Here is a 13260-nt window from a genome sequence, read left to right as displayed (position 1 = left end):
TGGTTACACGACAATCACATCCCTGTAATGTACTGGCCTGCACAGAATCCTGATGTGAATCCTCCAGAACACCTTTGGAATGTTTTGGAATGCCGACTATGTGCCAGGCCTCACCGACTGACATCGATACCTCTCCTCAGTGCAGCATTCCGCTAAGACTGGGCTGCCATTCCCCAAGAAACCTTCCAGCACCTGACTGAACATATGCCTGCGAGAGTGGGTGGGTCAATACCATATTGAATTCCAGCATTACCGATGGAGGGTGCCACAAACTTTTAAGTCATTTTCAGCCAGGTGTCGGGATACTTTTGATCACAGTGTATGTGCATGTGAGGCAGGTTCTTATTAAAACAAATTTTATTTTTCTGGTTGATCTAGCAAGCAAAATGTTGAAACCACTGACTTTTTAAGCTGTTGGGGATGTGTTTCATAAATGGTCTTTTTTAAAATTATTTCTTTACATTACGTATCACAATTAACTTGCTCACACTTCTGTTGTTTATCAAAATACAGATCCTGTCAGGTTAAACTAAACTGTGTGATAAATTAAGTCAACAACCATGGTTCAGCTTATTATATAGATGATAAGTTCATTAGTGATGGAGCACGAGCTTAGATTGGAAAAGAAGGGGCAGTGGAACTGGCTGTCTCTTTTTCAAATGAACTCTTCTGGCATTCCACATGAATGATACACAGCAACAGAAAACCTACATCTGGTTGGCCTCACAAGGAATTTGAAACCTATTGGTCACAAAATGTTAGTCCAGTGCCCTAATCACTTTGTCACCACACTTTATAGTTTCAAGAGTTGTTTCAAGAGTTATTTGAAGAAATTATGCAACCACAGGGTGTATATGTACTGGGACAACCGGGAAATCTAGGAATTTTGTCATCTGGGAAAAACCCGGGAATTCTAAAGAATTCCAGGACTTTTTCATTGTTTCAGTTTTCAATTACTTTTTTTAAATTTTGACTAGTAAGGACTAATACTCTAACAAAGACTTTTACAACAATAATATGTTGAGTAAGAAATTTACTACAGATTTTAAAGTTATCCAGGGACCATGAATTACTTTGCGAAGTGAAGTGGAAGCTGGGATTGCCATTTATATCAAGAAGTAATACAAAATATACCCTCCAATTTTGCCGTGATTAGCATTTTGAGGCTTCTGCTATAGAAGCAGAACCAATGGGACATTCACAGTTGTGATGCAATGGGCTCCCTCTTATGATTTTGTGTTATTTATGAAATAATTCCATGCATTACTGAAGTTTTTTTCAACTTCTAAACAGAATGACATACATTCCTACTGTAATGTTAAGAGGACATTTTAATTTAAATGTTCAAGGTAATTATAGTGGAGAGTTATAATGAAACACCTTATCATTTTATACGCACTAAGTCTCCTTCATACAATTTATAGAAAGAGTTACGGTAATCAGTAGTGCTACTACTGACAACATCTCTATAGAAACACTTAAATTGAGTAAATACATGCAGTTAAATTATAAGACTAACGAATAAAAAGGAGTTCAGGGCTAATAAATGTAACATGAACTGTATCGGCACACAGGAAAGAAGTATGCAACACATTTGGCATCAGTAAAAATGTAGTATATTGTGTTAAGTAATGTGCAGTTCCCAAGAAAAGCATTTCAAAGCAAGTTTAACAAATTACGAGGTTGAGTCAAATGAAAACCTTAAATATTTTTTTAAATATTATTTATTGTGCAGAAGTGGTACAAAGCTGTATCACTTTTCAATATAATCTCCCCATGCTCATGCTCAATGCAAGTCCTCCAGCACTTACAAAGCGCATAAATTCCTTTAGAAAAAAATTCTTTTGGTAGTCTCGCTCCCTTTGTTGGCATACCTCTTCATCAGAATGGAACTTGTTTCCTCCCATTGTGTCTCTGAGTGGTCCAAACATATGGAAATCAGTTGGGGCAAGGTCTGGGTTGCTCGCTCCCTTCGTTTCCGGTTGGTGGAAGTGAACCCGGACTTTGTTCCCAGTAACGATTCTTGCAAGGAAGCCATCACTTCTCATTCAAAGCGCCAAAGAAGTTCTTCACAAGCATCAACACGTCGTTCTCTCATTTCAGGAGTCAGTTGCCATGGCACCCATCTTGCAGACACTTTGTGAAACTGGAGCACATCATGCACAATGTGGTGTGCTGACCCATGACATGTAAACATGCTGCAATGTCATTCAGTGTCACTCGGCGGTTTTCCTTCACTATGGCTTCAACTGCTGAAATGTTCTGTGGAGTCACAACTCGTTATGCCTGACCTGGACGAGGAGCATCTTCCACTGAAATCACACCATTTGCGAACTTCCTACTCCATTCAATAGACTTGCTGCTGTGACAAACATGCATCGCCGTACTGAACCTTTATTTGTCGATGAATTTCAATAGGTTTCACACCTTCACTACGCAAAAACCGAATAACAGAACACTGTTCTTCCCTGGTCCAAGTCACAAGTGGGGCAGTCAGTTTTATACTGATACTGCAATGGTATGTGTGCATCTGCACTATGCTGCCACCTACAGGCCATTCTGCACGCTGTTTGTAGCATGCTTACCAACTTACTGGATAACGGCACGAAATTTTGATTTGTTATTACAAATTTAAGGCTTTCATTTGACTCACCCTCGGACAATTCTCATTTATTTCAAATTTACGTTTTTCAAGTATTCCTGGGGATACGGAAATCAGCTGCAACTGCTGCTAAATATACCAGTTCATTTTCCATAGCAGAACTTCTCGAGATTGTGACGTTCGTAATACTGACTAAAATTGCTCGTGTGCTAAGTGTCAGGGTGAGTGACCGATTACAGGCAATATCACATTTGACGGATCGCTGCGATCCATCACTTACATGTGGGACCCATAACAGGTCACAGGAAAATATTGCAAATGGCGGTTTGAAATGTGTTACTTTCACAGTAAACTTCCTTTCTCACAATATGAATTATGTTACAGTTTTCTTAAATCACAGAGCATTTGACTCTCATTCAAAACTTAACACCCTGTAGACCAGCCGCATAAAAAAAAGTTTTGGAACCAGAAGACCAGCCATCTATGTCATTATTTAAAATTTTACTGGTCCAATAAATAAATAAATCTTAAAGGGTAACACATGCTACAAAAGACTTATGTTATATGTGAAAACTTAACTTTTCTTGTAGCTATACTGTATGTATATTAATTCAAAACAATTTTTCCAATTTGTGTGTTCACACTAGTTAACAGTGATGCTGCTATTGGCTGACTACGTCATGTGTCCTATGCTCTGAATATCTGCTGTCACTGGCTGACATGAGCACATTCCAAATCTTGATTCCAGTGCTTCGGAAGCTACCAGGCTGTATTTGGTGGAATTCATATTTATACTGTCATAACATGAAAAATGTACACTGAATATGTCACTGTGCACCACACATATTTCAAAACATGTCTTTTTCATTTCCTAAAGTTCCGGGAAGTTCTACATCAGTGTTTGAATGAGAGTCGAATGCTCTGTGATTTAAGAAAATCAGTCCTTTGAATGGTAAAGGGTTTACATCTCCCAGGGAAGTATTTTTATAAAACTGTATTTGTGGCAAGGCACGTTAATGTATTTCTTCAAGTAATTTAATCCAAAGCCACAGAGATCAACTTCCATTATCATGGGTCAATTACAGTTTAAACAGTAACATGCATAAATATGATGTAATGGTTGGCGACCAGAGATAACTAAGTTAAAAGTTATTTCTAATAACTTAACAGTGTGTGTCAATACAGACACTGAGTAGTTGACCATTCGGTCAACATTAATGATACAGTATGTCATGTACACTCTGTGAATGACAAACATGTGCACTGAGTATGGGAAAATGATGGGTTATACACATCTATATGAGTTGTTGTTAGTCTACTTTCATCTACACAGTCTCTGCTGAAGAGAGAGAAGGCTGAAGAATATTCACAGGTTCTGCCTTGGAAACCAGTTCTTGGAATTTTCTGACATCTGACATTAAATTTATAACCCATCATCAGAAATTTGCTACCAGCGAATGAAATTGCAGGCCAAATATTTATAACAACTATCAGGTTTAAAGAACCCAAGGCTACTGTAGTTATTACAAAATCTACACAGTGTGATATGCAGGTCAGGCCGATTACGAAAACCAATGCCAATGCTCAAACAATAATTTCACAACTTATGAAAAATCCAAAGCAAAAACACAGCTGATAAGCTGTTCTGATGATTTTATTACATTTTGAAGACATAATAGTGGTCAATAAGACTTTCTGTCAATGTGAATACATGAATATGTTACACAACTCATCTAAACATTTGCCTTAAGTTAGACAGAGCAAAACCATCACGGGAACAGCACAAGCCACTCCCACTGTTTTGAGTCTGACACTAAATATCCTAAAAATGGTGTGCCATCCAACACAAAATAATTGTCACCGCTGAGAGAGAGAGAGAGAGAGAGAGAGAGAGAGAGAAATGGGAGGTGGAGGTGTGTGCTTTCCACTAAAGTAAGTGGCCTTATGTGCTCATTATTTTGGGGGCCATTCTGCCGTTCTTATTACATAAATTAAGCATTATCCACACCAAAAATTTTAGCCAAATGCTGTGGAAATGAAATACACATGCAACATCCTCTCTGTCCCTACTCTCAACTACATCATATTAATAGCTTAACATCTAATCATTAGGAAAACTTCCAAACATGTCTCCATTGAGAATAAGTGAAATTCTGACCTGTTTCTAATCTAGACGTGAATCACCATTTCCTATCAGTACAGAAATCAAACAGCTTTTGGCCATCTAATTTTCAAACTGTTATTTCATTTGGCTACCAGATTCGGCAATTTACTATGCCATCTGCGGGCCCCATGACCAATGTGCAAGAAGATTCCAACCTCAGTTCCAGTCAAAACAGGGGCCAGCATTCAAATACTGTTTTCTGTAGATTTCTGCTTGATACAGCAATCACTTCAATCATCATCTTCTGACAGAAGGCAGATGACAGTTGAAGTGAACACTGTATCAAACAGAAATCTACAGATACCAGTATTTGAATGCTGGCCCCTATTTTGACACGAACCGAGGTTGGTATCTTTCTACACATCAGCCAGGGGACCTGAAGATGGGGTAGTCAATTGCCAGAACTGGCAGCCAAATAAAATAACAGTTTGGAAATTAGATGTCTGAAACGTGTTTGATTTGACATTCTGTACTGGACAGCTGAGTCATGCAACCATCTCTAAAAAGATGGATATACAGATACTTTCCAATCAGTGTTGCCAGTGTAACATAGATGAAAACATCTCCAAATATTCATTGCCTCTTTAGTTCCTCAATTATATTTTTATATATTTCATTCATAAACTCATAGTGCAGCTCCAGAATTCAATTATTATAATTTTATTTATTTTTCTGGTAATAGGAGACAAAAGGAACATTACAAATGTAAAATATTTCTGATGTATCACTTTTGCCTCAGGCTCTTTGGCTGACATTTACTAGATGACGTTTCTGATGTTTCACTAGCAGGAGTAGCTGGCTATGTCAGAGGTTCACCTTCCACTGCTGATCCAGTCTACAATCAGTAATGGAGGGTGAACCTTTCACAATAAAAGCCACTACTGCTACCGAAACATCAGAAAAATTATTAATCAGATGTTGGTTAACGATCCCAAGATAAATGCAAACAGGCAATATGTCAACAAGCATTCACAAAAACCTGAACAAGTTAATAAAATATTGTATTAGGATTCTTCTAGCTAACTGTGCAACAACAAATGTCAACAGTCAAACTGAAATACAAATGCAGCCATTGTTAGAATGTGTAAAAATAGTTACGTTACAGATTTGAGAGAAAAATTAATATCTGCAATTGTGGCCACATATTTCTGTCAGTCTAATTCCTGTCTTGGAGGACAGGCATGTACGAATGCAACATTCCTCCCATAAAAAAAGAATAATAAGAATATTGAGTACTCACTTTCCCATTCTGCATCTCTTGCAAAAATATATATACACATTTTTGAGAACAATACGCAAGGATGAGTTTGAAGGTAAAAAATGAACTACAAGTGCAAGGCTTTGTGTGTCTCATATTACATGAGGATGGATTTTAAAACAGAAACTTCAACAAATCTCTCATTCCATTTTTTTGTTCTCTTGCTCAACCACTGCAGCATGAAAGATAAGAGTATGTAATAAGATAACAACAGTCCATTGATTTCAAAAATTACCTAAATCATGAAGGTACATGCAGTCTGGTTTAGGGCATGGCTGATTCTTCATAAAGTGAGAGCAGTATTTTGTAGTGCCTAATGATGTTTTTATAGTCCTACCATCTACAGAAATGTTGTTAACTGCCTGAATAGCCCTCAAGGCATCATCAGCTTTATGGTACGTTACATATGCACTTGCACTAGGACCCTGTAAAGCAAAACAAAAGCATATTTATTTTATGGATGTGAATCAATTTGTCAAAAAGATAGAGAAATACAAATAATTACTTGATAGCTTTATTCAACAACAACAACAACAATAGTGAAATTTTATTGTACTAAGATAGTCAGTCAGTCAAGTCAAGCATTTTAAATCCCTAAGACTCAGGATAGATGGAAGGCATTCTGGGAAGCACTATGTTGTGCTGAGGCTGAACACTGCTGTCTTCACTACAATAAAGATCTCCATTATCTTTGACACTGAATCACAAGGCTCATCTGCTTACTTTCACTTTATTATCTTGTATGGTGCCACATTTTGAGGTAATTCATGCACTCAACTAGAAATGGGTGGTCACACTGATCTGCGGTGTTAATTAGCGAACTTCATATAGGCCGTTTTTAAGATGTGTCACAATTCTAACTCTGCATCCCTGTACAAATATCGCATCATGGGAAACGTTGTTGACAACAGTGACACTTTCAGGAGAAACTGTAACAATCACTCAGGAAACATTAGACAGAAAAACAATGCATACTTTGATAACTTCCTTCAGCATTGTACAGGAAAGTGTGTACTATTCAGTGGGTTGCACTTTCAATAGGCTTCCAGCAAAACCAAAAAACTGAGTGAAACTCCGAGTACTCAAATCCTATTTGAAAGCTTTCCTTGTGGCACACTACTACTATTCTGTACAAGAGTTCCTCATCATAGTTGAGAACTTTTCTCTGTAATGTGTTATTTATTCCTATACTCTCTATCATACTTTATTAATTATTTGATTCTTTGTGCATGTATTTTCTAATCATCATTCTGTCAACTATTTACATACTCATTTCGTGACCGAGTAGCTTTGACTCTCTTGGTCCCATTAGGTGTGGTTGGGATGGCTAATGGCCACAGTATTGCAATGTGGAAATGTGGAAGACAATGGGGAACCACCATATTTTCTTTCCCTCGTACTTGCAGTTTCTTTGCTAAAATTGTAATGATGGCTTAGTTCTGGGTGAAACAGTCCAGAGATAAAATAGACAAGTCATACGGGTATCCAGATGGTGTAGAGTTGCCCAACAGAAGAAGAACGCTAATTATGGTCGGATACACTGAATGTGTGGGAAACTAGAGAATCTAATAGTATAAATGGAAAAGGTGCACACAGATATTTTAAGAATCGAGAATGAAAACATTGTCCAGGTGGGCTGTATTATTTCTTTTTTTATTATCTATGTGACTGGCCAATTTTGACATTTGGTCATTTTCAAGTATGTATCTTAAGCTTCCAGCTTCATTTTACATAATAATATATTGGTGGTATATGTGGACTGGAATATATTTTACTTCTGTGTGCATGTAACACAAAAATAACATATTATTGTCCATGGTTACATCTATTAGCCAACACAAACAAAAAGCTGTCATCTTTCTGTTTGTGTCCGCTAATGGATGTATCAATGTGCAATGGTATGTTATTTTTGTGTCACATATACAAAGAAGTAAAATATATTCCAATCCACATGTACCACCAATATATTACTATGTAAAATGAAGCTGGACCATTTTTTCATTCTAAAAATAGTTGAGGCCATGAACCCCCACTAAACAAAATTTTAAAATTTTAAGAATCAGTGACTTGTGAGGGCTAGAGGTTTTCTTTCTTGAGAGGATTATAGGCTTATTCATACTGAATAAAATAACGATGCATCAATATCAGGAATAATAACTGGAGAGTTAGACTATGTCAAACAAGATTAGAGGGGAGAAAAATTAATACAATTCTATGCCAAGTGTGAGTGAGTTGTTTTGATTCCAGTTTTAGAGAAACCGCTGAGAACAAAGTATTCATGGAGAATGACAGGGGATCAAGGAAACTATCAGATTGATTATATTTTGGTAAACCAAAGATTCAGGGCTTGAAGACTTACCCATGTGCTGGCACTGATAGTGACTGTAACATTGTACTAATGGAATGCCACTTGAAATTCAAATAAAAGAGAAAGCAGTTAAAATATATTGCAACCTCAACAAGCTAAACGAATCAGAACTCTTGACAGTATTGTAACAGAGTTTTCAGTGTGGAAAACCAATGGAGCTTACTTTGCAAGATATATAATAAATGCAACAGAATAAGTGCAAAGACACACAGAGATCAAAACAAGGCAGCCATGGATAACAAATAAAACACTGGAATTAAAGAAATGACAAAAATGTTGAACATGAAAGTAACAATACAGATCACTCAGAAATGAAATTAACCAGTTACTAGAAGTATGGAAGGTAGGCATCACAAAGTTCAAAAATAATTGTAAGATGTTCAAATGAATACTGCGCACATACTAATAAATAATTACTTTATGGAGAACGTAGCCCAAAGATGGAAAAGTTAATTGGGTAATCGAAGCAGAAAATAATGGGAGAAAACGGGGGGAAAATACTTTTATAACCATAACAAATGTCGAAAAGAAATGAGTGTGATTGGAAATGAGGATACAATGCATCAAGGTGACAACAGTAAATTCAATCTGTATCTTCAAATTTCAAAAAACTTTGAAACCAGAAGGAATAAATGTCCTGATAATGAACTACCAGTGGAACTGTTATGGACGTCAAACTAACAGTGGGCCACTCACTATACAAGCTCAAGAAAAAAATTTACGAAACTGAGGAAGTTCCACCACATTTTGAAAAGAATGTAATTATTACACTTCCAAAGAAAGCAAAAGTGATCAGATGCAAAAACTGTTTAACAATAAGTCTATTATCACACATGTCAAACATACACACAATAGCACATTATCAAAGAATGGAAGGAAAAATTGGAAGTAGATAAGAAGAGAATCTGTTCATGATCATTCAGGCTTTATTGACTAAACCGATAATTTACTACAAGTTTTTAAGCTTGCAATCAAGCTGCCATTTTTTTACATGACATTTCAAAAAATGCTGAATTATCTTTCACAGGTGTCAGGCAATGAAATCTGCACTCAATGCCTAAATAACATCTACATCTAAATAAGTACTTTGCAATTTGCACTATAGTGCTTTGCAGAGGGTTCATCGAACCACCTCCATACTTTTCCCTCAACCATTTCACTCTTGAGCAGCACTTGGGAAAAATGAACATTTAAATCTTTCTGTATGAAAGTCTGATTTCTCTTGGATGATCATTTCTTCCTTGGATAATCATTTCTTCCTATGTGTCATCAAATAAATATTCTCACGTTGAGAGAACAAAGTTGGTGACTGAAATTTCGTAAATGGATCTGGCCACAACAAAAAACACCTTTGTTTTAATGATGAACATCAAAACTCACTCTTCCCACCCTGTTTCACAATAATACAAAATTACCTGCCCTTCTTTGAAATTTTTTTATCTCCTGTGTCAATCTTATCTGGTAAGGATCCCTGTGCAGTAATACTCTAGCCAAGCAAAGGGTGGACAAGACTAGTGCAGGCAGTGTTTTTAGTATATGTGATCGCATCATCTATGGCTTCTCCCAATTATCACAGTCTTTGCTTCGCTTTCCCCACAACATTATCTATGTGACTTTTCCAATTTAAGTTGTTTGTAATTGTAATTCCTAAGTACTTAGTTGAAGTGACAGCCTTTAGATTTGTGTGATTTATCATGTAACCAGAATTTAGTGGATTTCTTTTTGTACTCATGTGGATGATCCCACTCTTTTTCTAATTGAGAATCATCTGCCACTTTCTGCACCATACAGATAAGGCCAAAGTCACTTTTCAATTGGTTTTAATCTTCTGATGACTTTACTAGATTGTAAATTGTAGCATCATATGCAAACAATTTAAGAGGGCTGTTCAGATCGTTTCCTAAATCATTTATATAAATTAGGACCAGCAGAAGGCTTAAACACCTCATTGGGGAACACCAGGTATTACTTCAGTTTTATTCTATGGCTTTCCGTCAATTGCTATGAACTGTGACCTTCTTGACAGGAAATCATGAATCCAACTAGGGAAGCTGTCAAAATATTATGGTGCAAAATGGAAGGTGTAAGGCCGGATTGCTCATTGTTACCACTGACAAACTGAATACTGAAGAAGTAATGAAAGTAGTAAAACAGCTCTATGTCAGAGTTGTTTGTCACACAAAATCAGCAGAATATGATTCACTAATGGTATAGCAGCAGTTGCTGGAAGTGAACAGGAATGAAATTTGTGTCTAACTGATGGCTATAATATGCACACAAATACAAAGAAAACGAAACAGATGGAGATGAAAGACAGCTAATATTTAACATGGACAAAATTAGCTCTCTCAGAAGTAGAAGAGAGAAAGAATGATGATACAAGAAAGTAATTGCAGCCAAGATTGTACCACGAGAAAAAGCTTCTTACAGAAAGGAACAGCTGTTAACAAACAACACAAACTTTGAGGCCACAAAATAAATCATGAAAGCTGTGTTTGGAGCCCAGCTCTGTATGCGTACAAAATATGGACAATGGGGGAGACAAAAATGAAACAACTAAAAGCCATTGAAACAGTGTTACAGGCGACCCTTGCAGAACAGACCCATTGATCAGTAAAGAATGGAGATTTATTGCAACAAGTCAATACCTAGTAAATACTATAATGAACAGATGTGACAGAATGGTTGAGCACATATTACAACATGACTTGTTGCTCAAAAGTGTAATTGACATGATGGTGAAAGGAAATTATTGCAGGGATAGGTATGAGTATATGAGGCAAGTCATTGATATTATAGGATGCAGCAGTTAAGACAAAAGGAATAACTAGCAAATGATGACCAAAAACAACATTAATTTTCTGACAGATTACCATGTCTTGGCAGTTACTTTGCTGGGACTGATTTTCTTCCCCTGCAAGGAACTGACCAGGTGTTCTGGCTAAGTTTCTGCATCTCCTGCCTCATCTACAAATCTCTTGTGCCAGAGAATTAATGTAAGAGCACAAAATGATCATAATCTCAGCTTACACACAAGTTTAAGTGTTGGATATACAGCAACTAAATTGTTATTTTTCTTTAATTATTCATAACTGGTCTGCTTGTCATCATCATATACATTAGTTTGCATCTGCAGTTTCACTTGCTGAATGTACCCTGTAAACCATTATTATTCTGTTACTACCCAATCCATCTACTGAAGCTGTCACTCAGTTTTACAACACTACTGTGAACCTAGAACAGGCTGTGCATTATATAGCTCCTGATTTATTAAGAGTGACTGCTGTACAAACCTTCACTCTATACTTTCTGAATCTCCAATTTCTTCTGCAGCAATGATAGTTTAAAGACAATGCAAAGTTTACTGTATAGTCTCCATCTGGCCTTAATCTGAGAACTCAATCAACTCTGGAAATAGTATTACAGAGCAAGGATTGTAATTTTAACACCCTATGGAGGATATCAGTATTCACCATTTAAGCTACATTTCGGAAAAACCAATGTGAACATCTGTGTTGGACTAACACTATGTACAAGATGAAGACTCAACAGATATCATGCACAGGCAGTTTTCTTGACTTTGAGCACATCTCCCACACTGAACAGAACTTGTATATGCCCCAAAAAGATTAAAAGATTTAACTGCAGGAACAAATACAATTTCAAAAGTAAAGTTATTATCATTGCAATTGCCAACAATGGCCATCATTAACCTAAAATTTATCCAGCATTCTGATTATTTTCAATCATCTGTTATTAGAGAAATAAATTTTAGATCAGAAAATCATATAACCTTTTATTACTATCAAAATTAATTCTTTGCAACACTGAGTATATGAGGGGAAGAATTTTATTAGTTTTATTCAAAACTGGACTGTTTGTGAAATATGTCTAATGTTATACTGTCTGCAATATAAATGTCGTTGATTCTACTTACCTGGGTCCTCGCAAGCATCAATAAGAAAACAGGAATGCTAGCATAAATCTCAATGTGAATATATTTACAATGCATTAAATGAGCCAAAGGTTTTTCATTATTTACCTATGCTTTTATTTAGTAATGATCACACAAAGTAATGTAGGTCATACATACCACCAGTTACCAAAGGTTATAGCCACTTTCTGATGTGGCAGTTAACTGTTGTAATGTAGTTCATGAAAATGTAGTAAATAATTTTGCTGCAGCTATTTATATCAGACATACTGACATGCTGTTATACGGTATACATCGTATTTTGCTGCCCTTGAAAAATCATGTTGTGACAATTTGTGTAACAATGAAATATCATATGACAGCTATAAACATCCTAAATGTATTATGCTTACAGAATATTGTGGAATAGTTATTAGATAAATACATTTGTAAACTGTTGTAATCAGATTCTGTTTCTCCATTAGACACTATGTCAGTGTATATTTCTCATAATAAGACATTACGCTGACTATAATACCCCAGTTCAACAGTAAACTGAACATCACTATGATTGGATGAAAATATAAAAATTCCAGGTTCCTCGCTTTTCTGCAACTTCCAAGATACAAAGATTTTGAAAGTGAAGACTAAAGAACCTTGCCCTCCATATCCTCTGTTCACGAAGGATGGCAAGCAAGAGGAGCAGGGCAGGCTTCATCAAGATCACTTGTCTTTATTGAGTAATACATAACAAAGTGGACAATGAAAACAATTTTCAAAAAGTGCAGACATATGTCTCTGAAAGCATGTCTAATTTGTGAGTGTTAAACAGAAACCATTGTGAAGATGAAGACAACATGAAAGTTCACCAACAAATTTTAGTCTCTAACCTGGGGATATGTAAAGTCATTAAAAGAAGTAGCTGAAACAGTGTAGGAAAATTATGTAAGCAATA

At 36.2% G+C, this 13260-nt stretch overlaps 1 protein-coding gene across 2 annotated transcripts in view; it reads right to left on the bottom strand.

Moving 5' to 3' along the window:
- The window catches only part of LOC126248604 (myb-like protein Q), a 221544-nt gene that overhangs the window by 167020 nt on the left and 41264 nt on the right, over positions 1–13260 (bottom strand). For both annotated transcript variants that reach the window (XM_049949740.1, XM_049949741.1), the window contains exon 5: positions 6260–6449. In XM_049949740.1, the coding sequence (XP_049805697.1) occupies positions 6260–6449 (190 nt within the window). The remainder of the gene's footprint in view (positions 1–6259; positions 6450–13260) is intronic.

This window comes from Schistocerca nitens, chromosome 3 (genome assembly GCF_023898315.1).
Source record: "Schistocerca nitens isolate TAMUIC-IGC-003100 chromosome 3, iqSchNite1.1, whole genome shotgun sequence".
Taxonomy (NCBI): domain Eukaryota; kingdom Metazoa; phylum Arthropoda; class Insecta; order Orthoptera; family Acrididae; genus Schistocerca; species Schistocerca nitens.
Note: the sequence above shows the minus strand (reverse complement) of the source record. Positions and strands in the feature narration are given on the sequence as shown.